General features: G+C 35.6%; 1 protein-coding gene across 5 annotated transcripts in view; it reads right to left on the reverse strand.

Moving 5' to 3' along the window:
- The window catches only part of FGF14 (fibroblast growth factor 14), a 410,976-nt gene that overhangs the window by 232,839 nt on the left and 150,407 nt on the right, over positions 1–27,730 (reverse strand). For 2 of the 5 annotated variants that reach the window (XM_084506783.1, XM_084506780.1), the window contains exon 1: positions 9,335–9,579. The exons of the other annotated variants lie outside the window; for them this stretch is intronic. In XM_084506783.1, coding sequence (XP_084362909.1) covers positions 9,335–9,410 — 76 coding nt within the window. In that variant the 5' untranslated portion in view covers positions 9,411–9,579. Of the gene's footprint in view, positions 1–9,334; positions 9,580–27,730 lie in introns of those variants that run through there. 5 annotated transcript variants of the gene reach the window in all.

The raw sequence follows: 27,730 nt of genomic DNA on the forward strand, positions 1-27,730 counted from the left end.
TCAAACTTGAACAAATAATAAAATGGATACTTCTGATAGGATTAGAACACAGAATTGTTTCATGAAATCTCCTTCCAAGACCATAAATGATGTTTTTTTTTGTTCTTGTTATTTTTTGAAAAATGCTATTTACAACTGTCACAATAAAAAAGTAGAAAAGTTGTATTTCAATAACAAAAACAGGAGACTGCCAGTTTGAAATCTCACACATAAAATATTGCAGGCGCACACACAGGTGACCTGTGGGGATGTAATAACTCAAGGATATGCAACATAAAGCAAAGTTGCATAGGAATGCAGTTATTTTATAGAAAGTCCCAAGAAGAATTTTAATAAAACTTACATTAATTGTAATAACAATCATCTTTGTAACTGTTACCTGGTAAGCTAGTGCTGGTGAGTTGACAGGCAGTAATTTGTTAATCCGAAGTGGTCAAACTATTATGAATCATGTGGCTTTTCATGAAACCACTGTTGAGTAACAATTACTTCATACATGATATTTAACTTAAGATGGGAGAAACAGCCTCTCCTATATGAAATAATTGTGGCTCAAAATGCCTGGATCACTTCATTGTTTTTCTGATTGGGAGTAATCACATTTCATGCAATTTATATTAAGAAATGTTTGCAAATGTGAGCTGAAACTGACAGTGCCAAATGCTGACAGGACACTGAATTTACAGGTAAGAAAAAACTTCCATAAATCTTCATAAATGCACTCCTCCTTATCTCAGTTTAGAGAAAAGTGACATCTACTCAGAGGCATAAAAAGTCCCAGCTACATTTTGTATATGTATACGTATATGTCTGTGTGAATAAAATAATAATAAAGATATTTGCTTTGTGCTGCATCCTTATAAATCACTGCCAATGCAACAAGTTTATTTGCTCTACATGGATGAAGATCACTACCTGTAACAAATTCTGAGAATCTGAAGTTGCAAAAGCAGAGCTGGATCTGAGATTCTAGGCTTTACATATCCTAACAAGACTTTAGACAGATTGAAAGGTATCAATTAGATCAATATCCCAAATACCTAATTTGAACCAGAAACTGTCTTATTTAGTGATATTGTTTCCTCTCTGTACATTTGCAGCAAAACAGCAGTTCTTACTCTTTGTGTCCTACTCTTCTAGAGCTGGTAACAGTGTAAACACAAGATGTCAAGAACAAGTTGTCCTTAGCTACACTCAAGCTGCAGGGCAGGCTCAGGGAGCACCCAGTGCTCACTGTAACTCCATTGCCCTTTCCTTGTCCAAAAGCCCAGCCTGCTTTTCTAGGGAAGGAAAGAAATGGAGGACGGGAGATGGGAAGAGAAAAGATGAGGCTAGGTGGTTTTTTTTTGCACCCCATTGTGCTGCTGGAGTGTAGTTGGGAGGCACCCCTGGAAGCTCAGAGCTCCCATAGCTCAGATGGACACCCACTCAGAATATCACCAGCCCCATGATCCCTGATAAATACATGCATTTAAACATGCAGTCCCTGTAAAACGTCACATACCAATGAGGGCGTAGGTTGGCATACAACAAGGTTACAGAATTGAGACCTGTGGGCTGCTCAGTTTTCTTCTCATTATGGCTGGCCATATTGCAGCAGCGATATTAACAGTGATCACGTTGGATCTCTTGCACTGCACTGCATGCAGATACACAAGATGGCAGTTTTCCACCCAGGAAGGTTTTGTGTTCTAAATTTAAATGAGATCCCATTTATAAATAGCAACAGAATAATGTGGCTAAATAGTCTCATTTGCCAGCGTCATAATGATTCCAAATTACATCAATGAAAGCAGAGAAAATTAACAGCTTTGCCTTAATCCTTTGTATGTTATGCTGGGGAACTTGTCAATATGACTGTTCCAAGCATTTCTATTCCTGTAGCTTGATATAAAGAAAACAAAATAAAATGTCCTCAAAGACAAATCATCTGAAATAGAAAGGGTGTGATGATTAAGATAAAAAGTCCAAGGTTGAAGATACTGCTCATGGCAACTGCTGAGATTGGCTGTGCTTCCTAAAAGAAAAAATAAATAAATAAAACAAGAATCACAGAAAGCAAAAATTAACTTCCCTATATTCTAGTGGAATTCCCCTACAGTTTAATATTGATTCCTTTTATTTAACAGTTGGATACAGCTTGCTTTACAACTTGGTTTCAATGAGCTGCTCAGTAGAAATTGTTGGTCTCCATTATATTGCTGAAGCTTACGCAGGCATAGCTAAATGCCATGTAAATAACAATCCATAGCACATTTCACCAGATGGCTGTTCAAAGACTCGTGTAGGCATCCAGAAAGCCCACAAAGATAGCATTCATAATGGGCATAGTTACTAAGCACACCTCTAGAAGTAGTACAAATATGAACAGCTAAAAACGGAATAGATCTGATTTATCACTACCCAAGTTTCATATGACTCTAATTTCAGCAGTTTTCCCACGAATCAGTCCAACCGAGTTCTGGTGGACAGAGTTAGAGTGGCTTTAGGCAGAGTTACATAGAAATGAATCAGATTCTCTACCTGTTGCTATTATAGATTTCTCCCTCTCTAAAACTAGGAGGAAACGAGATATTTTTGAGGATAACTGCAAAATCATATCTTCTTAATAATCATGATATATTAAGAAAGAACACGAAGATGTTTCCCAAGGTCAAAAGAAAGTGGAAAATGTTACTTTAAGTACCAAAGTTGTGATGCAGAGTATAAATTTGGGGAGATAAAGCACTACCTTGCAAAGCAACTATATTCAAATATATCTCCAGGAGTCTGAGAGCTGATGGTGGACACTGCCACAGCCACTCTGGGGGAGTGTTTAATTATATACAATAACAACAACAACAACAAAAATAATATATATATATATATATATAAATGATATGCCATTCAGGAAGGATCAGGCTTGCTAGGGAAGCTGAAGTAGAGACAGGCTCAGTCTGTAATCCATCCAGTAGGCTGCCAGCCTCATTGCCAACAGCAACTCAGAAGACATCTTGCACCCTCCCTAGTATCTTCACAAAGACTAAAATATCTTTATCTTGTTTCCATGGGGTCACTGGTCCCCCATAACTTTCTTATTCTTTTTGCTTTTTTGTTTGTTTGTTTGACTTACTATGATCAGTATATGTCTAGACACTAATGAAGAACATATGATAGTTCATTTCAGCTCCACTGCAAGTAAAAATTCTGATTTCTAAAACATGAAGATGAGCACAAGTTTTTGCTGAAACTTAGTAAAGGTAATTATGAGAGTTTAAATTGAGAGAATATCATACATGAATCTTTGTAGGGAAATTTCTGGCTTGAAATTAAAGCCAATGTTGTAAACTTATACACAGAAGATTCCGGGAACAAAACAGAATCAGATAAAGTAAAATAGATAAGAAAATAAATAATACAGTCAGTTCATGAAAATCTCCCCCAGTTAAACAAAAAGGTCTCTCAGTAACTGCGACTGAAAAAAAAAGCTGACCAAAACAAAGTGTAGGACTTTTCTGTTCAACACTCTGAACTACTTCTGATGACAGCTAGCAAATATCAACAAGTCTTTTAACATATAAATCAGATTTAGAAAACAGAAATGAAGGTTATAAAACTTTTCAATGCTTACAACAACAAAAAAAAAAAAAAAAAAAAAAAAAGAACATTCACTTGTGTGTAATATATTATAAGATTACAAGATAAAAAGTATTTGTTTTTCTGTTTAATCCTTGCCTTTTATTATGCTTTAGTCCCCAGCAGAGTAGGTTGGTACAAATTAATTTTTTTTTAACTTATTCTGAAAATAAAAATATCACACAGTGTTGGTTTTTTGTTTGTTTGTTTGTTTGTTTGTTTTTCCTGCAGTATTTTAACCTAGTGTATATGTATTCTAATGGTAAAATGTTGTTTTTCTGGTTCATCCATACCAGTTTAAATAAAACCAGGTGTACGGGCAAGCATACAATACATCATCATCACTTTTGGTCAGGGGCTTTTGGTGGCTTTGGAGCTGGGATGACCTCTGAATAAAAGGTTGTGTACTTCTGACCACAGAGAAGGGAAATTAGATTCAAAAAAAGAGGTCTTTAATATTACCTTTACATCTTGGTTTATTGGGGTAAGAAAATGGTAAAGGTATATGAAGGGGAGACCTTAGAGAGTAGGACGAATGTATGAGAGAGCTTGGTAGATTAAATAGGGTCAACCTTAGGAATATATTCCAGAATCTGGGTAAATGAGGCAGGCTGAACTTCAGAGTTGGTCTACACCTGCCAAAGCTTAAAAAAAATCACATCTAAAGACTCAGTTGTAGCCATACACATTCTGAACATTGAAAACATTGAATTTGCAATGGATTCGAAGTAACTTAAAAGTTCAAAGTTACAAAGGAGTGCTTTGTTTTGATGTGATCTTTTTTTTTTTTTTTTTGGATGTTAAGTGTTAAGCAGTAAGAAGTCAAATATTACTTGTCCAAAGTCATAATAATCTGCCCTTTCTTCAGTTTCTTGTTTTGGGCTTCTGTTTTCACAGAGACGTATTAGATATCTCAATATCTAGATAATATGCAGATGAGAAGTGTAGAAAGTAGGTAATATCTAGATAACTATAAATAAAATCATAGAATCATAGAATCATAGAATATCCTGAGTTGGAAGGGACCCTTAAGGATCATCAAGTCCAACTCTTGACACCGCACAGGTCTACCCAAAAGTTCAGACCATGTGACTAAGTGCACAGTCCAATCTCTTCTTAAATTCAGACAGGCTCGGTGCAGTGACCACAAATAAAATAAAATAAAATTAAAATAAAATAAAATAAAATAAAATAAAATAAAATAAAATAAAATAAAATAAAATAAAATAAAATAATCTAAAGCAAACTAAAGTAAACTAAACTAAATTTTTGCAGCTGGGGAGCAGAATGGATGACATGAGAGGGTGGTCAGGCATTGGAACAGGCTCCGCAGAGAATTGTTCATGGCACCAAGCCTGACGGAGTTCAAGAAGGATAAAGTTCTCAGACTTATGGTCTGAGTTTTGGGTGGTCTTGTCCAACCAGGAGTTGGACTGCACAATCTTTGTAGGTCCCTTCCAAATCAGGATATGATTCTATGAGATAATATCAAAGGTTTGGACAGAACACAGACACCCTGGTAGAGTTTCTATCTGTAATCAGGACTATCCTGTATATCAGGACACCTCCATTATACATTATGGATACATTACAATTTATTGAACTTATCCTTGGTTCATGCTCCTTTTCCCAGTGATTCTTCAGTATGAAATTTTCTTCATGGTAAAATTCTTTCTTTTTTTTTTTTTTTTTTTTTTTTTTTCAGGGTAAAACAAATATTAAATGAAACTACGGCTACAACTAAAGCTACAGCTTTAAATTTATTATATTTCTATAACAGTAAGAATAACTCTTTACAATTTTTACTTTAGATTTTCCTCATTTATTAAAATATTTCCTTACTCATTATGCACCTTATTTTCTCCGATGCTCATTTTAAGGCTATCCACTGTGAGGCTGAAATACCATATACCTTGAACAAACTGTAGTAAAACTTTGCACACAATGCAAGGAGAAGCTGAGGCTTTTTGTTGATACAAAGAGGAAAAATAACTATTAAAAACAAAAACAAAACAAACAAACAAACAAAACTGATGAAGTGTGGGATTAAATGTAATTAAAAAGAAAATGAAAATAAACTATTAAAGGTGTCCAAATTATAATACTCCTAATGATCTAAACCAGTGAAGGCAGCATATGATCAGAGGCTTGCTTGCAGTGTATTTATTACATGTACAGCTGCATATATATTTTTTAAAGTGATAATGTATGTTGCTGGTCTAAAAACATTCTCACTGAAAAGATAAAACAAAAAAAAATGGTCATGTCAAAATCAAATTACAATTTGTTTTCATGAGAAATATTTTCTATATTTAATTTGGTTTACATTTAACTGTTTGCTTAACTGGAATATGTTCAAAGTAAGAACAAAATCTAGACTACAAAGAATTTTTGTACTGCTCTATGTCAGCCATCTTTGATTGTTGCTAATGTTTAATCATCCTCCAAGAAGAACTGAATTTGCTATAATGCAATGTGAAAGGACATATGAAGCAAAGATATCAATTATTCTTAAATACAAAACCTATAAACTCTCAATTTATTATCATTCTAACATAGACATAATTTATCAAGTACAGCAATAGCTGTTTTCAGCAAGAATGAAGAATAATATTTGCAAACCTAAAGCTGACTTGGCATACACAACGGTATTGTCATAAACCTAAATGCTGTTTTCTTTATACCAGGGGCACAAACATGACCAAATGAAAGAACAGACTGTTAAGAAGGAACATTTTGTATCTTCCCGTCTTTCAGACAATTGGAACCCTTTATTTAGTCCTTTTGAAGTACACGTTTTTGCCTTCGAGTCCAGTCCAAGAAATGTTGTAAGCCATTCAATGTCTAGGTCACAGAAGAAGAACTGAAAACTAAGCTCATGTTTCTCATCCACTTTCAACACAGCCTTTGCCCTTGCACTAAAGTCCTTCATCTACTGGCAAGTCTGCACTAGAAAATGGATCAGTCAGGGCCAGAGGCTTTTACATACTTTTTTGAGTATTGCTTATTTACAAATCTGAGTGGATGGATGTTGTTTCTTAAAAAAATCAGTGCGAGAATAAATAGGTGACATCATAACCAAACATGAACTTCTTGTTCTTTGAAAATGGCACTTTCCAGTAAAACAAAATAAGAAGTATTAAAATTATTCCATGCTTGAAATAAGAAAATTTACAGGTTGCTCTCTATTAAAACCAAGAAACACATATACTTTAGTTTCTAAAACAATTTGCTGATGGTGGACTGTTTTTTTGTTGTTGTTATTTGTTTGATTTGTTTTTTAAGTCGTTTCATGATTTAAATAATACCTGAAATTCACGTATTTCTGCTAATGAATGTCTGCTTTTTTTTTTTTTTTAAGTTTTGTTTGTTTGTTTGTTTGGTTGGTTGGTTGGTTGTTTTTTTTTTTTTGCGGGGGGGGGGGGGGTGAGGTTTTTTGCATGTTTTAAAGAAAGGAATGATCCAGCCACCTTTAATATAAAATTTCAAATTTTAGTACAACACACACTCAATTCTGACTCCTAGAAGTCTTCTGAGTTATTTTCTGATGGATATAGAAGGAAGGCAGCTTTTGTTCTTAGGATTTTACCCAAAATCCAACATGAGTATGAGGTGTCTACCTTCTCAATTTCAATATTCATTTGTGTGTAAGTATCATTTTTAAAGTGTACAGGTTGATTAGAAGGGGAAACATTTCAGTCATGTTGCTAGATACATGTGATTATGCATATGATAATCTTAAAAATTTTCAAAGCCATTTCCAGTGTAAATCCATTAATACAAATACATTATTGAATAAAAGCCACCTGAGGATTCAAAGGAAAACAAAGCAAAACTAAACAAATCAACCCTCATAGAGGAAGAATTAAGATAATAGTGTAATCTCTCATATTTCCTGTGATCCCTCTGTGCCTTGTGACAGGGCGCCTTATAGCCTTAGCCTTTAAAAGGAAGGTTTGGGAGAAAGAGGCATTCTTTCTCGAGTAGGGCCAGAAAGGAGCACACGCTGTACAAAAAATGAGCTGTGTCAGCCTTCTGTACCTCTGTAGTCTTTCTCTTTTCTCACAAAAGGAAAAGGGAGATCCAGATGAACCTGCCAGAAGTGTAAGGGTGGTCAGAGAAAGTCTGATGACCATTTCGTTAATAATCTTCTGCAACAACAGCACTACATTATTCCTGATAAGTTTTAAATTGTCAGTCTCACAGATTAGCCAGTGCTAAACTTAATGAACTATATTAATTTAATACATAGTGTTGTTTGACACCCATCTGCATTACTGAAATGTTTCTATTTTATCAGTTTTTAAAAAATATGTAATTGGTGTAATAAAGATGTCTGAGCCATTTGCTTTGTACCAACTTCCGTATTCCTTTGGAAATTCTAAAACAAATAGGGTTAACTGGCAGATCTTGGCCACCATAAAACAAAAAGCATTGGTTTTGGATTGCAGTTTCCTCCTCCCACAAAAGCCAGTAGGATTCCTGGGGATCCCATAAGCCAAACCTTCACAGTATAATCCCTAGTGATTTATAACCAATATTCCAGCTGCAAGTGGGAGATGGGTGCAGAATAACCTGAGACTTCAGAATTACACACTTGTCATTGATAAGAAAAAATAAAATAAAATAAAATAAAATAAAATAAAAAAAGGGAGAGACAGAAGTAAACCAATTTAGCCGAACAAAGCAAGGGTAAATACAAGACAACTGCAGTAAATCCAGCATATATACTTTGTTGAAACTGACAGTTCTGACAAGAGAACAGGAAACAATGCCTTAAATTTTCTGTTCTAGTATGAACATCTGAAAAACAGTACACTGCAAAAGATATATGCTAAGAGTAAGCCAAAGATGTTTGACAAGTAATGGCAAGTAACAAAAAGCTGACATGGCTTCCATACAAGGGAAATTATGAAATTCATTAAATCTATAGGATGACTCAACTTTGATGAAACTGAATGGGGAAACTGAACATAGACAAAATAAAAATAAAAATTAAGTTTTTATGGTCAACACTCACAACCAGGTGCTCCATCAGGCTTGCTATAGGACAACTAATCAATAGACAACCCCCCTCCAGATTCACTAAAGAAAACCTTCACACCGCAAAACTTAAAATGAACCAAAGTTTGTTTCTTTTTGTTTTCTTTTTACTTTTTAAGTATCTTTACTCATTGCAGGTTTCATTACCAACATTCTCCTTCCTAAAGAAAGCATCAGAATGTAATTTCCTAACAATTTTAGTGTCTTGACAGACTTGTTCATCTCCTAAAGATTCAAATGAGAAATGTGATTGTGATTCACATGATACAACTGGAAGATAATCCAAAAACCACTTCAGTTTCACTGAACTTTTGCCAGAAGTGGACAGTACCCAGTACAGAAAATCCTGGACACTGCTGCTGACCATGACTATTTCCACTGCAGAAAACAGCACCTGCCATGGACTTTCAAGAGTTTAGCAGATTAGTGGAACTAAATGCTTTGCAATATGAGTAGGTTGCAAAGCTGTTGCAAAACTAAAGAATCCTCACAAAACAAAAGTTCACTGATATGTTGATATAGTTGTATATGCAAAGTAGATTGTACAAAAAAAAATAAAATACACAGGATAGTTCAGGCTAGATAAAGCATACTTTCCCATGATACCAGAATATGTAAAGAACAAAATGGATGTAAAACAGTACACAATGAGTACCAGACAGAAAAGTCCACCTACCATGTGAGTATCCAGGTGAGGACTGATTCCCCTTTGGTTGGCTCCTCCGTGCAACTTTGTGCACATTAATACACATTTAGATGTTCCCAAGAATTGTCTAGCACAACAGAAATACTAGTAATTATCAGTTGTTGTGTTTTGTTTTGCTTGTTGTTTTTTTTTTTTTTCAATTTTGTTTTGCAAAAGTAGCAACAAAGTCAGTCCTGTTCTCTTTAGTCCACCCTACAACAGGTGGGTCCTGCAAACAGCACAAGGCGTCGTTTTTCATGTAACAGACTGATGGAGAATGCGGGCAACTCAACAGCCAAGGCTATGAGAGCAAGAATGTGAGAGCCTGAGTGGAGCAGAAATAGAAGTTGTATCATTGTCACACACAGCGTACAAGAACACTTGAATACCAGGATGGTAAAAAAGGTCATAACCCATGTAAGCCAAGGCAGGACAGGGAAGGGGCTTTAAACCCACTTGGGAATATTGCAGCCATTGAAGGAGGCTACAACGTCTTCTACGGAAGGAGCATAGGCAGAACACCAGGGTCCTGCCCCCTGGACATGTGAGGCTTTTAAAAGTCTAGTAAGTAGAGTTATATGAGTTTTGGGGGGCCTTAGAAAGAGAGGATTGCTTATGGAAAAGGAGGAGTTAATGTGGAGGGCAGCCTGGGCTGGAGGAATGTTGGGCAACAGACAGCAGCTCGTGAGAGCACATGCAGATAAGAGCAGGGCATTAGGGGAGAACAGTAAATAGGGGATCTCAGAAAGGAACGTACCTTCGCTGCAGAGGCGCTAAAATGGCTGCTGCTATGAGGGGATGGTGAGCATGGGAGAAGAGACTAAGGAAAGAAGGTTTGGATGGAAAGCACAGTGAGGGAAAAAGAGCAAACAGTGAGTTTGATCAGGCTAAAACTGCTATTATTGGATAAAATACAGGAAGGGAGACTGGATGGTGATAAGTATGACACTTACAAAAAGGTAGCTGATAACCTGGTAGAACAGGTAGCATGGCTGCAGTACAAACCAGAAAACAGCTAGCAAAATGGGTTCCTGAGAACTGTCAAAGAGACCTTGGGATGATCCCAGTCCATCTGAGCATACTCCTTGTGAAAGTAAATTGTCCCTAGTCAAGCACTGACACTAGATTGCATGTGCCCCTTTGCATAAAGAGGGACAGACATGAAAACAAAGGCAACCTGTAGTGGTAAAAATAGCAGGGGAGGGAAAAGCACAAGTGAAAAAAGCTACCAAGACTTTAACCATTGAAATACACCTGGCTACTACTCATATTTGAGCTTTATCTAAATAATTGGGGCTTTTGAAGAGCAATACCTATGTGGGGGACAGGTGGTTTTGAATCACAGAAGAATCACAGTTTAGTTTCACTGATGCAAATCAAAATCACATGACTAAAACAGCCTGTGCAGTCACTGATTGGGTCATGTGTAATGAACTTGCCAAAATGCCAGCCACAGGGAATTAGAATGGTTGCAGCCAGTGTTGAGATCTGTTAAGGCAGCTGTATTCATGTCTGCAGAGCTTCATTTGGAAGAAAAAAAAATAAAAAGACCAAATGGGTCACACATTGTTAAAAAGCTGCTACTGTCTGTAGTTAAACTGTTGCTGTAGTTGTTAAACTGGGGTTTGTAGTTATGAAAAGCTATTCAAAAATGTGGCATTGGAGGATTCACTCATGCATTGCAAGTGATTATGGGACCTTTGAACCCTGTAGAGTGGGAAAGGCAGGCTGAGAGGTACAGGAAGATTCTCCAGGAAGGAGAAGCGCTTAAGAAACCCAACCAAAACGTATAAGGCAAATAAATACAATATTAAAATAAATACAAGCAGTTATTATGCTTGCTAATACAGGCTTTGAGGGCAAGCAATCCAGGTCCCTGGAAAACAAGGACAAATCAGACCCTCGTATTTCTAGTTACAGGGCTTGCCTGCAGGAAGACACAGAGGTTTTTTCTTTTTATTTTATTTTTCCAAGAGTGCTGGATGAGTCATTAGGGTGGCATTTGAAGTGGAACAATAATAGGGTTTGGAAGAAAAAAATCTGAGAGTCTGGGTGCAGATACAATGAGCAGAATAAGAAAACACCTACTGCCTTTATGCATAGGTTGGCAGAACTGTATGCTAGAAGTGAAAGAGAGGATCCCAAAAGTCAGGTGGTGAAACCAATGCAGGTGATCTCTGGAGAAAAGAAAGCAACACCTTCTTCATCCTCATTGCATGAGAAACAATTGGATTTTAACACTGGCCATGGCCACTCCCTCTGGAACACATTGTTAAGTTAATGTATCATCAGCCAGAGGATGCTAATAGTACCAACCCTGCTGGTGTATCTGTAAATGTAATGTGTGGCCCTATCCTGTTAATAATGAGTCTGGCACTATTGCTAATGTCTCAAGGCACACTGGGTGCCCAGCATAATGACAAGTTTGCAGAGCAGAGTGGTGGTATGTTTTTCAGGAACACGGGGAAAAAAAAAAAAAAAGGCATTTTAGGCAATGGTCTCCAGTTAGGAAATAGTTTCATTCCATATCCTTCTAACAATTGTTTATAGGGGAGAAATGCAGAAATAGAAAGCCCATAGAAACCTTGGTTACACAATGGCAAACAACAGTGAAGCTCCAGAAACACTTAAAACACAGGGGAAGTGGCAAGAGAGGTTGCCTAAGTTGGAGTGTGGAAATATTAATACATTTTTATTAATATCAGGATCTGATCCAAAACCACAGAAACTGTATGTGAGGTTGAGGAAAGATTGTGACCCACTATTATGGTGGATTATGAAGTTCTAGTTCAATGACCCAGTTTATATCTTTTACCAGTGTGTACCAGACTGATGGAAAGATGCAAAGTCTGAATTCCAGGGTAGTAAACACTGTAACTCCACAAACAGCTCTTGTTAAAATGGCAAAATGCATGGCCACAGAATTACAAGGACAAAAGCTGTGTTCAGTTATGGGCCTTGACACTTTTTTTGTTATTCCCCTAGAAAGGAGGGCTTATATAATTTTGCTTTTATATTTTTAAGGAAAAGATGAAGTCACATGAATTACTCAAGTTTCACAGGAATTATTCAAGTTTCACAAGTCCTGCAGTTTGCCAAGCACGTATCACCTGAATGTATGATAAATCAATTTATGAGTGAAGGAAAGTGTAATATCAGGTAGTAATAAAATACCACAGTTGTTGTTGTAAATACTACTTGGTTTTGTTCAAAATCTGTACATTTTTGATAACTAAGAAAGTTTATATGTCATTCATTTATAAATGCACAATATTACGTGTTAGACTAATAAGGAACAAAAGATAGAGCATTCATAACTCCTGTGACTGCTAAAGGGGCTTAGGGTACAATTTAAATGAGGAACAAAAACCTTTACAATATTCGAAATCTACTAACAGCTGAAATATTACACAAAATTTCTCTTTTGTATTCAAGAGCAGGAGCAGAGTAAGGTTTTATATAGTGAATTGTTTAAAACTCCTTTTTCCAAAGTATACATCATGAAAAAGATCCATTTTCCAGACCTTTTTTCAGTATAAGAGGCAGCAGCCTTAGATCAATTTTTATCACTAGACATTGATATCAGAAGATGTATTGTGCTGCAGTCAGTTATTGAAAACAACAATTTGGCTTTTTATAAAGCAATTGAAGCTGCAGTTATCTGAATGGCTGCTTGACAGGAACTGCTTGCAAACTACCTTGGTTTCTGCTTCCTCAGAAATGTTTCCTGTGGAGTCTCAACCCAAATGCTATCTAAGTGGTAAAATTAGACAGGAATATTTTCAGAATTGTATTATTAGTGTAACTGTAGAGTTTAAAAATTATTAATAGCACCTGTATTTTAGTATTTGATGTTACTAAGCATTTTAAAAATAGCACAGGACAAAAGCCAAATTAAATGAAACAGGTTAGTGATAATATTAGAGTATTAGAAAGAAGGTTGAACTTAAAATGATGTTTTACTTCTGTATTTTTATTAACTCGATAATTCTTTTCAAAAGCTCTGTAAACTGCAGAATTGCAAAAAGGCAAGGATAGGAGTAAAAACTGTAGACTACCTGTATGGGGATGACCGTACATTTAATGAACTGTAACCATTAACCTGTAAACTGCAGTCTCTTAGTTGATCCCAGCCTGGCATTTATGGTTTGTTTTCTAATGTCTTTCACACTTTTTTCTTTAAGGGAGCAATGGTAGTACCAGGGAGGTATTTGGTATGTTGCGCTGTTGTTTTTTTTTGTTTGTTTGTTTGTTTGTTTGTTTGTTTTGTCTGAAGACATTTGAAATAGCACCGTAGTGATATGACATTATGACGTTCCTATTGCTAAGAAATAAATGAAGCTGGGAGTGACATGGGAAGAGGGAAGCCAGCATTTCCTAGCATCAGCAAGTAAAAGGGTTTTCAAATGTTCTTATGCTCATCCATAATAACAGCCTCTTTGAAAGGCTGCAAAAACCTCAGCCTCAGCATACAGTCATAAATCAAAACAACAGCCAGATGCAAAGTGAGGGATTCATCTACATTCATCTACCATCTCAGAGTGCTGTAGTTTTTGAAGGCAGAAAATAATCCTCAATTACAAGATAATTTTCCATCTATAGTTTTCTATAACAGACACAAAGGAGAATTCCTAAGGTGCACCCATCATTCTCCACAGCATTATACAAATAAAAAATATCTGTCAATGCAAAGACCACTATTGATTTTAATAGGCAGGCTAGTATCAGGTACAGAATGTTTGCTGCATGGTTTTTCATCCCCTTTAAAAGAAAGTCCTGATGCAATTTTAACAGCAGTTGTATAATCACTACAGCTACATGTTGTTTTGTTAATGAATAGAAAGAAATGCCAGCACAAGCTGGCACATCAGGTCTAGGAACACCTTGCTTCTTAAGTGGTTTTAAGACTCACGATCTATGTGCATTAAGTTTCTTCTACTCTACAAGGCAGCACTTACAAGAATAGGGTTTGTACTGTGAGAGAAATTGGCATTTTTTTTTTTTTCAAAACTATAAATTCTAATTATTGTGGAAGGTTATAGCAGCTGATAGCTTAAATAGTCTAATATATTTTCTTGAATACTACCTAATAGAATTCTTCAAGGTGTTCTATCCCACACAAAATATCACTTCAGCATATCAAAGGAGACAGATGGGTTTAAGGGCAATGAAAAAGGTATAGAGACATGTCTATTGAAAATGTCTCCTTAAGATCACCTTCATTAAAAACATAATTATTTAAAACAAGTTTGATTTTGATTAATCTTTTCTTTTAACACTTTGTAGGGTTTACTTTTTCTTTTGGTTATTTTCATATTTTAGTGCTATGCATGTGTTACTAATTAATCCATATAGATTTTATTGCAGGTGTAGGAATTATCCATTCATCTACAGAGGGAGGGAGAAACTGAAAATTCTATCAGATTTAAATGATGAATTTTTAATGTAGATTCCTTTTTCTGATATAATTGTTTATCTTGTGATATAAAATTAAATAAAATAAAACTATTTTAACTGTGATAAGCATAACAGAAGTTATATCTTTAAGAAACACCTTGGAATATCTCTCTACTTGCTCTGTAAATCTTTGTATGCCTGGAGGCCACAGGTCTGAAGGAAAGAAGGGAAACATTTACCCTCATTATGGAGGTTACATCACACACACAGTTATCTTCCAGACTTAAAATACCCATTCAAATGCATTCTGGTTGCAGATTTTCCCACACCCATTCTTTCCCAAAACAACAAGTATTTATACTAATAATTTCTGTGTGTGTATGTGCGTGTGGCTGTTTTTTTGTTTGTTTTGGTTTGGTTTGGTTTTTGTTTGTTTTTTAATGTGCATAGCCTTTGAATCCATGGTCACCTCACTGACAAAGATAAAAATGTGTCTGTAGATTTAGGTGAGCGCAGGCACATTTAGGTGACCACAGGACCAGTATGTTGCTAGCTGCTTCCAGCTCTGGTGCTGCTCAGCAGTCTCCATTGGAGTGGCTGTGGGTCTTCATGCTTGGCCATTCAAACTGTCATAAGATCATTTAAATGAATGGTCTCTGGGGTTGCTGTCTGGATGAATAAATAACCTCAATTCTCACATGCACTGTAAACTAGCAATGTACTGGTAGCTTGGCTCTGAATATCTTCCTTCAGAAAGCATTTGATGAACTTGAGATACTGCCACCTCCCCTGCGATCTTGAGCCCTCACGCTGTGTGTGTACACAGTGCAGGCTTTTCTGCCAGATGATGATAAAGATTTTCAATATACTCCTGTCTTAATAGAGCTGCAAGTCCTACATCAGTGGTAGAAGTATAAAGTCCAGCATAACATTATGGTAAAGTCCATTATTTAACCTTTGGATTTCATATACTGCAACCACTTGAGCTTTACCCTTGCAGTCTATGAAGTAATAACAGTCATTTCAGTGAAATTGCAGCTTTGCAGAGCTCTGCTACATACACAGCCTTCCACACTGTAACACAAGATTTACAAGGCAATAGGTAGTACCTCGAATATTTTAAAACCTGATGTGAATATTTGAAGGAGTAAAGCACTTTAGTGCTTTACTTTTAGTAAAGCACTAAAGTTTTCAGTGCTTTACTAAAGCACTAAAAGTCCTTTTTAGTTAACAGTAGTGGATGAATGACAAAAGTGAGTCATGATAGTACTATTTTTCTCTAAAAGTGAGAGAAAAACAGATGTTTTCTCCTTTTTCTTGTGCTCAAATAGATATTCTTTTCAGTATCTTCTTTAACAGAATTTGATGTATTTCCATTATAAATTTCCATTGTTCCTGTCTCTCCCCACAAAAGACAGCAACCACAGCTCCCTTACTCCCACCCTGCTGGCAGCTAAATACATGGGGTTTCTCATGTGCTTGTAGGTCCCCACATATGTGCAGACTGCCCAGAACAGAAACAGCAGCCTCGGCTGGTGGCACAGACTGTATGCCATGCTTTTGTGCCTATTCCTTTTCTTGGAGCCACGAATATTTAACAGGAAAAAGAAAATCCTCACCTTGGCCTGCCCAGGAGCCAAGGCCCAGCTGCCTAGTGGCTTCACCAACACACTCACCTTCTCTTACAGATGTTTTATCTAATCAAAGATCTGTTTTCTTTATTCTGGAACATACTCTACATGTTAATACCTGCAAGCCATGCTTAAATCAGAAATGAAAGGAGATAATTTAAGAATGAAGAAATAACTGACCCAAATTTTCACACTCTCCCCAAGGAAAATGTGTTTTGTTCCCTTGAGGATCATTGTTTTGCCTAGGGAAGCAAAGTTCCTGAAGTCTGCATTCTGTATTCCACACATCTAATGTGAAGTAAGAGTAACTTGATGTGAAGGACATCTTGAAATATTCTGCCTTTGTGAATATGAATGTAGGGATCTGCAGTAACTGTGAATGAACATTTACAACAAACTGTGAGCCTCCTACTGATGCACTCAAACACAAAACAGGAGGCGAGATAGAGAAGGAAAAGAGATGAATTTGTTTTCCTAGCAAACAGCTGTCTTCTTTAACAGAAGAAATTAAAAAGAAAACAGTGTGTGAAGAGGCCAAAAGCTGCATTAATTACAGTATTTTTAGATGCTACAAGCACAATTTTGATAAACACTCTAAACTGTGAAAAAACTGTACTGTCACTGCAATTAAGTCTTTTTTCTTGGTGCAGCATCATCAATGCATGTGCCTGTTGAGAATATATTGTAGGCTGTGCAGTGCAGTTACCCTTTGATTAATGATTCAAAGCATTCACTAGGGACCACACAAACTCCTGGGGGATGCCACAGCAAGCAGCACAATGTCATCATTTATTTTCTTCTCTTGACCTACATTAGAAAGAGTGATGATACATTCAGTGTTAAGGGCCAAATTTCAGCCATGGTTATAAACAAACAGCTCCCATGTAGGTAAAAACAATAAGCACATGGCTTAGGAGCAAAATTTGGCATAGAAAGGTTACTGCTTGATTCTAGGGGTGGGATTTACTTATTTAGATCATTTGGGGGATGTGGGAAAGTGTCAAACTAACTCTTAGTTTTAATGTCTAGGACTGCTGTAAGATGCACACATCAGGAAAAAAAAAATCCCTCTAGGTAGAAAAAGCTAGATCTCATTTCTGAGCTGGCTAATATTTCTGTTCAGCCAGAGCATGGCATTAAGCTGGTATTTTATCAGGATAGACTTAAAACTCAACCTGAAATAATATTTTTGCTAGAGGCTCCTAAAACTAGTGACATCACCCTGTCAGTTGGATTGTTTTTCTGCACTGACGTGAAGTCCTCTATTTCATGCCCATAGGCAGTGATCATATATTCTCATTAAATATTCAGAGCTGAGCAAGTCAATGAAACATATTTGGTTTTGTAGCCTTCAGCAATTAGAAAACACTAAAAGGCTCAGAATATTATAGTACATCATTCAAACAATACTGTTTACTGTTTGGGTAGCAAATCTGTTCTCTGCTTCCTGATCTGGTCCTCTGTATAGTATTTCTCCTTGCCCAAGGTCGGTGATATTATCTTCAAGGTACGTCATTGTTTCAACCAAGGTTAACTGAAAGGCCAACATTAGCAACGCTGCCAACAGCACTGTTTCTCTGACATAGTGAAATTTTCTACAGTGAGGGTGAAGCTCGTCTGCACTAGAGACATCATTTTCTCCAGGGCTAAGTGTTTGAAGTGTATTTCCTGAATAACCAAAGGACATCTATGTGCCAGAGTTATTTTCAGCTTTGACTCCTTTTATTAACTCAAAGCATCTCTACTTCTCTCATTTTTCCCATAGGGGAAGAATGCAAGAACAAATATGATCGATGCAAGTCACATTACTTTCTGCTCTTCAGAAGACTGCTCAGACATTACAGTAAGAAAATCTACATAATATAAAATGGAACAAAAGAATATAAATAATTAAATATATGACAGTGCACTTAAAGAATATTTCTGTTTGTAGAGAGAATTATGAGCTTATGTAGCTTCAATGGGTTGTTAAACAGGAATGTAAATATATTTACTTTCATGTAAATGAAAGTTAGTATTTTTCTAAGTAAAAGTATTATAAAAGTTTCTATATTATTAAAAAAAAAAAAAAAAAAAAAAGTTAATTAAAATCCCTCTGATGTACTTTATGAAATATAGCCCACTGGGTCACATACACTGAAAAGTGACTTCAAATCTGTGAATTATCACCCATTAAATATTTCCTCTGAGTATGATCATAAAAAGTATCCAGAACAAAACAGCACACTCTGTGCTTAAGAAGTCCACAAGGATCTTCTTCTAGCCTAGTATTAGATAATTCAGGCAGTAATAGTGCAACTCCAACAAATGTCTACTAAATTTTAAATTGACCAAAACAAATGAAGACATTCATTACTGGGGTATTCAACAAGAATTTCTATTTTTATCTTCTACTGCATAAAAAAAATAGACTAAGTTTGGCAAGTCAAAGCAGCTGTTGAAACTATGTTCTACATACTTGCAGGTCATTGACCAGCAGACACAGGCTGCGATATCTTACCTCACCTTCAAACTGAGGATTATTTAGTTTCTACTCCTATACAACTGGAATGGCACATTAAGTTTTCTGTCTCATAGATATAATCTCAGATGCATCACTTAATTTTTATGAAATATTAAACTTTACATGTTATTAAAAAAAGTTATTTCTAGTGAAATAATACAAGTGGACTATATCTCTTAAATTAATGATGTATGACTTCAGAATTACTTAAGGGGAGTTGCCTTTTTTTTTTTTTCTTTTTTTTTTTTTTCTTTTTCTGAGCTTTGCATGTAAATAATCTGCTTTGGCTATAAAAATACATCTTTTGTCCTTTTTTCCCCATCTTTGTGTATAATCTTTCTATATAATCTATATAATCTATATAATATTTCTTTATATAATAAGAGATACATTTTCCCTGAAAAGAGTAAAGCTTTAAGCCATCAAAATCCGATTTTCAAAATCCTTCAGGTGCCTGGAACTGTGTTTCTATGTTTAAGAAGAACTGAGAGAATTGAGGAGTAAGGTTGCTTTATTGGCAGACAGTCTCCATTCCAAGGATTTCTCTCTTACCCAATAAATATTTAATATAAAAATAGGTCCTTGGACCAAGCACCAGAACCATTGTATCCTATTTCTACTCCCCTACCCTTGTACGCCCTAACAGCCAAAGAGTTCTGTCATCAACACCTAAAAGAAAGCAATTGGACCAGTTTCAGTGGAAGGAAAAGGGTAATCCAATCAGTGTACACTACAAGTTTATATTTCCCTGATTATGTACTTCACAGACTTAAATCCTTCATCACTTAGACCTCAAACATGTATTTTTCTATTGGAAAACTAACTTAGAAGCAGCCAATATAACGTTATACATCTAAACATAAATTGGTTCACCTTATTCCTAAGAAAGTGGCATTAATTGTTCTTTATACAGATCCTTTCTCTTTCCTTCAATGACAGAGAAAGTCAGGGTGAATACAGGGAGCGTGAACCCTGAACTCTGTTGCTGCTCCCTTTCTGCCTCATGACCTCATGTCTACACTCATACACTCTCAGCAGTCACCAGGCTAGAGAAGCCAAGTTTGATAATAACCAAAATTTACAAACTACCTGATCAAGCACCTCACTATCCTTAGTGACTAAAATTCAAGGCCTGAAAAGTAAGAGTGTAAGACATTACTAATCACCCAGATAGAATAACAGCACTGGTTGCTATGCCATGAGAGATTACAGGCAGGAAGGACAGGAAACACAAGAACTGTAGGAGCCTTCAAATACTTTTACGAAGATTGGAAAATGTAATACTGGAACATAACACAGAGGTCATATGTTTATGAGGCCATCGATGAGTACTCCTTGAAGCAGCTGTGAAGGCAGTCCAAAAAGTGGGAACACCCCTTTAGCTTTGCCCTGACTCTAACACGTGGCTTTGCTCAAAACAGCACATGGGAATCTAAATAAACCTTGTAGCTGCAGACATAAGCTAAGTCAATATCTCTACAGGCAAAACAAACACCAGGAAGATACACTGCAATTTTCCTCTATTTCAAGAGATATAAATGCACAAGCATGAAGAAACTTGTTTAAAAAAGAGCAACTAAGATAGTTAAAAACTTACAGACAGTTTAATCCTTACAGAATTATTGAAGGACCTGTATTTTGGAGCACTATCATAGCGCATATTTCTAAGACCATTGTGACAGTTACTTTCATAGAACTATTATTATCTCAGTAGTAATCAGAAAATTAATCAAGTATTATGAATCGATGGAAAAAGAATAGAAAACTACACAAAGAGCAAGTTCAAAGTTTGCAAGTCTGGGGGTCACCCACATCTTGAACACTGCATGGTGCTTATTCTGTCATGTCAAAAAGGACATATCAGATAACTGGAAGATTCCAGAAGAAATAGTGAAGGTAGTCAAAGGAAAGAACAGGAAAGAACAGCTTCCATAGAAGGAATCACGAATGCCATGGCAAAAGGGATAGACAGTGAGTACTTGCTGCATCTTCCAATACAAAAACTAGAGGCATCAAATGAATATAGTAGAAGTTCATTCTCAAAGAAACAACAAAGGTGGTTCTTTGTGCAATTCAAAGCAGACAAAAGGAACTTGCATATAAGAAATGTTTTGAATGATAAAAGTTTACAAGAGTGCAAGGAAGGAATGGACAAGTACTTAGAAGAAGCATCTGTAAGGGGTTAGTAAGCTCACAGAAACATCAGACTTTGTAAATCAGCTGAGTGGAAGACATCTGGAACCTAGGAAAGTACTCCGTGGAAGTACTGTATATGGTTGTCCCTGTTTGTGTTCTCCCCAAGCTTATATGGCTATATGCCATTGATGGAAACAGAATACCAGAACCCTTGGGCTCCCACAGTATTGATGTTTCTAATGAGGAAATTCAAGAATGTAACTTTTAGATAGCTGGAGTTAGACGAGATGGAACTCACACAGATTTCTAAGGAAAAAACTCCAGCATTGTTATTTCAGAGAGGAAAAAGGTATGTGTTTCCCCTGGTAAATGCATCAGTGGTTACATCATCTTTTTTCATACAAGTAAACATACAAGAGATATTATATTTTGACTTGGAAAAATATTTTATCCAAAACAAAAAGCATCCTTTAAATAAATATATATATATAACATGCAAAACTAGAATATAAAGGAGTGTTCTTTGAGATCAATTCTTAAACCACAGCCTAAGCTACCATTTCAAGTTCTGATTAATATATTAGCTTTCTTCTTACTGATGAAGATAAAACAATTTCTATGTTGCTTAAAATATTAGGGTCCTTTAACCAAACTTTATGATTTTGATTTTTTCTTATCTATTTAGATATTGTATGACCCAAAGCCTTGCTTCTCCCTCTCCCCCAACAAAACAAAACAAAACAAAAAAACAGGATCCTTTGCCAAAATCTCCTATTCTCTAACTCACTGTTTCTTTGGTTTTGATTAAAACCACATTTCGTTTTCTGAACTTGTAGAATTAAAATTATTGGAAAAAAAGTTGAAAATAACAAAAATATTAGTCATTTGCATGGTTTGTGCATGTGGAAATGAGCTCTACAAATAAAGCATTACTTTTTTCTCCTGTATTAACTTCTAACTCATATAATTAGTTAAGGAGAAAGGGGAGAACATCTCCTGAAGAGTGACAAAATATTGGTTTGTCCATGAACAAGCTGAACACTTGCCTAGCACCCTGACTAGGAAATATTTTACTGCTGTCCTGAGCTAAGAAGAGGCTTTCAGCAAGCCAGGTAAAACTTGGTATGACAACCTTTACAGGCCTAGGGATGCTGTAATGAGTCTAAGTTTTATTTTTCCCTAGGGAAATATAAATCCTGAGTGCATTCAACTGTTGTATTTCTGATACACGTGGTGTTTTCATAGAGAAGGTAATGAGATATTTATAAGTGGTATGATACATTACCCTGAAAATTGATGAGTAATCTGTGCATCATGATCAAGAAATTAATCAGTCACAAAGTATCTTTTGCTTCTGAATTTTAATTTTAGATGAGCTGTGAAAACTAAACTATTAAGAAGACAAAAGTTAACATTCCACAATAACACGTGTTCTCTGCATCTAGTTTGAAAACAACCTAATAGAAAGATTTAAACACTTTTTGATTTCATTAAATAATACAGGTGAATAATACCATGAGTGGTGCTGTTGATCCACCAGACAACAGGAAAAAAAAAAAAAAAAAGATAAGAAAACATCTATAAAAAGAATATTTGGAAGGTTTTGACAGGGGGGAGAACTATCCAAAAACATGAACTTACACAGCCTTGGGCATGCAACCTTTTGTAATGAGTTATACAGGTTACAGGATTATCTTTCACAAGTGGCTTTCAATCACTTATGAGGAACATTTCAAGAACTGGAATAGAGGGGTGACTGGACAGAACATTCCTCTACTGTTACAAAATAACAGGCAGAAACTTAGAACAGGGCTTTGGACCATATAGTTAATTTTCCTTTGGGCTTCTCCAGAAGCCACATAAATATTACCTGTTTGCCTGGAGATGGCTCTAATTCAGCCTTAGATAAGATGTACTGAGAGTTTGTTCAGAACCCTGCAAAGTTCAGAAATATTAACATCAGATAATCACTCCACACTAGTGTAATGCCTACTTTAAACAAACCTACAGTTTCTCATCTAAAAATACCTTGGAATCTTTTCAGCAAGAGTCATGATATTGAAGAGATCATTCTTAAATTCATTGATTCTATTGTGTTTTGGATTGGTGTGTAATCCTTAAACTTTATGAATAATATCATAGATTAAGGAATTAATTCTATCAAGTAAGACTGCCAGTCACTTTGTTAAGAAGAAAAAAAAAAAAATATATATATATATATATATTAAAAGTAAGCCAAACCACATTCTTCTGAAAACACTGATTTCACAATTTTTTTTTTTTTATTTTTTTTTATCTCCCTTATAAAGATACTTGTGTTTTAAATTTAGTATCAGCCTTCCATCACCTTTAATTCATTTTTTCTTTCAGACTTCAGCTAAGGGACAATTAAAGATCTAAGAAAATCTTCTCTTAAAGGACTTTTAGAATTTTTTTTTTTTTCCAAAAGGAAATCATGACTTTACCAAGTTACTTCAACTAGAATAAGAATCCTTCAATGTTGTAAAGACTGGAAAAGGGTTTAAAATGACTTGGATGTAAGCATCAGATATATATAAGAGATATATATGATATATATATAAAAGAAATAAGACAAAACCTTGAGCAAATCACTGTCTCTCCAAAAGGCATGATGCTCATCTTGTTAATGATACCCTCTTGAATCTCTTTGAAAAAGTTAATATTTTCCTCCTCTTCTCTGAACTGATGAAAAAAAAAAGCAGTACAGATCTCCATCAAGAAAAAAGAATGAATTTTGGAGTTAAATTCAAACCACATACTGAAAATACAGTGCTCATTAAGTTGCAGGAATACACATGTACTCCACTGTACATTCATTCTGATATCCAATGTGGAAAAATATAATAGCCCTAGAAGATGTAAAAGGAAATGTTAATGACTTTTTTTTTTTAATGTTCCTTTTTCTATTTTAAGACATAGAATTGCTAATCAATTTATTCCTTTATTTCTGGCTTTATGTTAGAAAGGGATAAATAATACAAATATGGTTAAATCTGAAATAATTCTCAATCAAAAATCAAGTACTGGAAAGCAAAAATTAAATTGTGATGAAAACAAGAGAAAGAAGTTGAAGTCTGCATTTTAACCGTAAGACGCAAAAAAATAAAACAAGTCAACTGGCTAACAAGAAGAGGCAATGATCTCTTCTGTTGCTCTCCAGATACAGATCAAGAACCAGAGTTTCTTGATTTTTAGAACCCATTTTTCTTATATAAAATTAAATTACAAATTAATAAATATTATGAAGGGCAAGGCTTTTATGAGAATTACAAAGATTTTATGCAGAAAAATTAAAACAGCAAATCTCAGTGCCTTTCTGAAATTTCTATTCTAGGTTCCCTTTAATTTGCAACAACTATTGCAATAAATAAAGAATACATTTATTTTAATCTAAACTGACTTTTCTACTTGCATGTATTCGTGGAGTTTGGCAACTATTCAGAGTGTTCCACTCAGTCCCAACCTGTCCTTATATCCCTCTTATTCATTTTGTTATTTGATTTTTTCCAGTTAACTCATATCCTCTCTAATATGACTTCTACACTTTCCATGTGATGTTATCAAACCATTATTTTAGAAATAATACAAGATACTTATGAAAGTGTCTCTTTTATATAGTTAATAATTTAGCACTGACTATGCAAATGTGATGTCTGAAGATGTCGTTACAGTAATTTTTCTCAGGAGGTTTGGAGTTTCTCAAACTTACCTTCACCTCTGAATCTTCATTGGCAAGAGGTTATGATTCCCTCCATCAATAAGTTCAATAATTTGCCCTCATTCTCAGAATTGTCTTTTACTGAACCTCTCTGCTGGCATTATTGATAGATTTGAAGATGTTTTGTATCTTTTCCAGAAAGGAAATTACTTCCTATGAAATGTAAATATCGCTATGGGCAAAACAAGAGAAACGAACAAAAAAAAGTCAAGAACAAAACTTCACTTTCAACCAACATAATTTTCTCCTCTTTCTCCTGGCATTTTCAAAAGCAAGATAAAGATTTTTAGTTTCAATGAGGTATACAATGACAAACCCTAGCTAGTTGTCCTAGTAGTTTCCTTTGGGGAAAACCTCTATTTGAGAGAAGTGAGTTATTAGTTTCTGTGCTTTCCAAATGATGAAATAGGTGCCTTCACTGCACTTCCTCAAACACTGTACTCTAGTTGCCTTATATAGCAATAAAGATATGCCAGCAATAGTAGTTGTTTTTCTTTTTGGTTAGGAATTGGATTTCTCTCCAAGACCCTCTCTCCCTCTAAAAATGGAGATGAGGTTCCATAGAGAAAACATAAAAACATGAGTAGACTTGTTTCTATAAACTACAGCAGAATTGTATATTTTGGGAAGTACTAAAATGGGCTAAAAAAGACAGTGTATTAAGCAGAACCTATTAGCAGAACCAGTTCTACTCTTTGTGTAGCAGCCAGAGTTTTGCTAAAGCCGTAATACCTGTACCTGGGCATGCTGTCAGCATTTGTTCCCTGCAAAAACCAGTACTGACAGGAGGAAGAAACTGATAGATTTATCTTCTCAAAGTAAGAAGTTGCATGGTGGAGCCTGAGGGAGTGCAGTGACTAGGAAAGCTGAGTTTGGATCCAGACCCTGCAAATATGCAAATTGTTCCAGTCCTCACCAAAGCCAGCGAGATGGAGTCCAGATTTAGGAAACCTCTGTGAAGATCAATAAATGGCAACATAATCATAGAATCATAGAATTATAGAATTACAGAAAAGAAAGGAGACCAACAGAATGTATGGCAACAAGATAGACCACACAGAAATGTAAAAAATAAAAAAATAAATAGGCAAAATCTTCCCCTCACACACAGCTTTTTTTGTCCCATAATTTTATAAATTTGAAGTCTAACTATTTGAACCTAATCCATAAAAAATAAAAAAATAAATAAAAAATAACTGTGCAGTGCTCAAATACAAAACTCTCAAAAACATTAATAGCTCTGTGGATGAATTTAGAGGCACATTCAAAGGCTGGAATGCAGCTGGTGAAGAAGTTGTTAGTGAACATGTAGCATCTCATCCTCCAGCTTTCCTTCAAACAGCTATACTTTCAGTTGAGAAATTCCATTGTTGCCCACCACTGTTTACACATGGCTCTTCAAATATACACCACTGAACACTGCTCAGTAATTACTCTTACTGCACTGATGGAGGACTCTACTAGAATTCAACTCAACCTATAGCTACCAGCTCTAGTGGAATGACACCCAAGCCATTTTTGGCACAGCAGGTTCTTCACTGACTTCATGTTCACCAAGAATGGTGACTGCCCACAGCTAGCCTACCTGGACTTTGTCCCAGCAGATGACTCTAATACTGTAGTCCCATATGAATGGCAAGCTTCCCAGGCTGCTCCTGGGATAGCGCCCTTGTCTAAGTACTCAGGACATTGACCTTGTAGCCTTCAGGTCAGGCAGGTCCTCTTATTTTTCTCCTTGAACCTTTGTCACAGACTGCATTTCTGTTTGCTGAGGAAAAAAAAAAAAAGTCTTTGAAACACTTACACTTTCATGCCCTGAATAGAGAATACCCAAATAAGGTTCCTAATGTGTTTTTAGCAATGCTTGCACTGAGACTGTACTTCAAATGTGAGAACAGGACGCCTCAACAGAACAGCTCCACATCTCAAGCCCAAGTGTGGAGTCTGCCACCAAAAATGTTGTGATTAAAATAGAAAGCATTATTGAGCTCAGACCAAACAAAAAGGCCATGAAGTACACCTTGATAAGCTCATAAAGTCTCTGCAAAATGGGTCAGCAAGGTTAAATTCGCAGTACAGATGTTAAAACCAATGCTCCAGTGCCAATAACAGTGTTTCTCAGGATTTTTAAAATCTTTTCTTCCAAAGTGTTCATATGAAGATGGATTCTCAGTATGGACTGAGACTCTCAGTGTGGACTAATACTTTCAGAAACCTCAATGAAAGGCTTTTTAAAGAGGCAAAGCACTGACATAGTAGATTTTGATGTTGTCCTTACAGCTACAGCTTAAATATATTTTCAGATAAACAGTAAATATTTTAATTAGGAATCATTTCATGAATACAAACACTAAGCTCTTAACTCAGGATTTTCTCAACTTGGAGCACCTATGAACTTTCCCCTACTTTTTTTTTACACTTTTTTTACACTTTTGCACTGTGTAAGTGGTACACCTGTCATTTCTATAGCACTTTGTATGAATTCTCCCTATAGATTTTTCAGTTAAGATATAATGTGCAATATCAATTAAAAAGAGATTTAAAAAACAGAATTCTACAAAAAGGAATAAACTTTTAAAGCCAGCCACGAAAACAGTAGCTTCACTGTCAATAGTGTTAGCTGAGAGTAACCTGTTGCCATAAATGTGAGATATCAGATCATATAATTTGATATATTAAAATATACCACCTGCTTCATCTGCTTGCCTTCATTAATAGGGCAGTTTCTTTACATATTGCAGTATTTGTGGGATATATTTTTTTTCCTTAATTCATCAACTATACCTATGAATAGTTGTTTACTGACTATAAGGTAACATTTTAATGTTTCATCTGACCTCTCAGTTTCCCTTCATGATGAGGGCCTGCTGTTATGACAGTTTTCAGATTCAGATTATTCAGGGTAAAGCTCAGGACACATTTGTCTAGAACTACAGAAAGAATAAATAATATTTACATGTCTAGTTCTTTAAGAAACACTT

The sequence above is a fragment of the Aythya ferina genome (assembly GCF_964211825.1).
Source record: "Aythya ferina genome assembly, chromosome: 1".
In the NCBI taxonomy this organism is placed as follows: domain Eukaryota; kingdom Metazoa; phylum Chordata; class Aves; order Anseriformes; family Anatidae; genus Aythya; species Aythya ferina.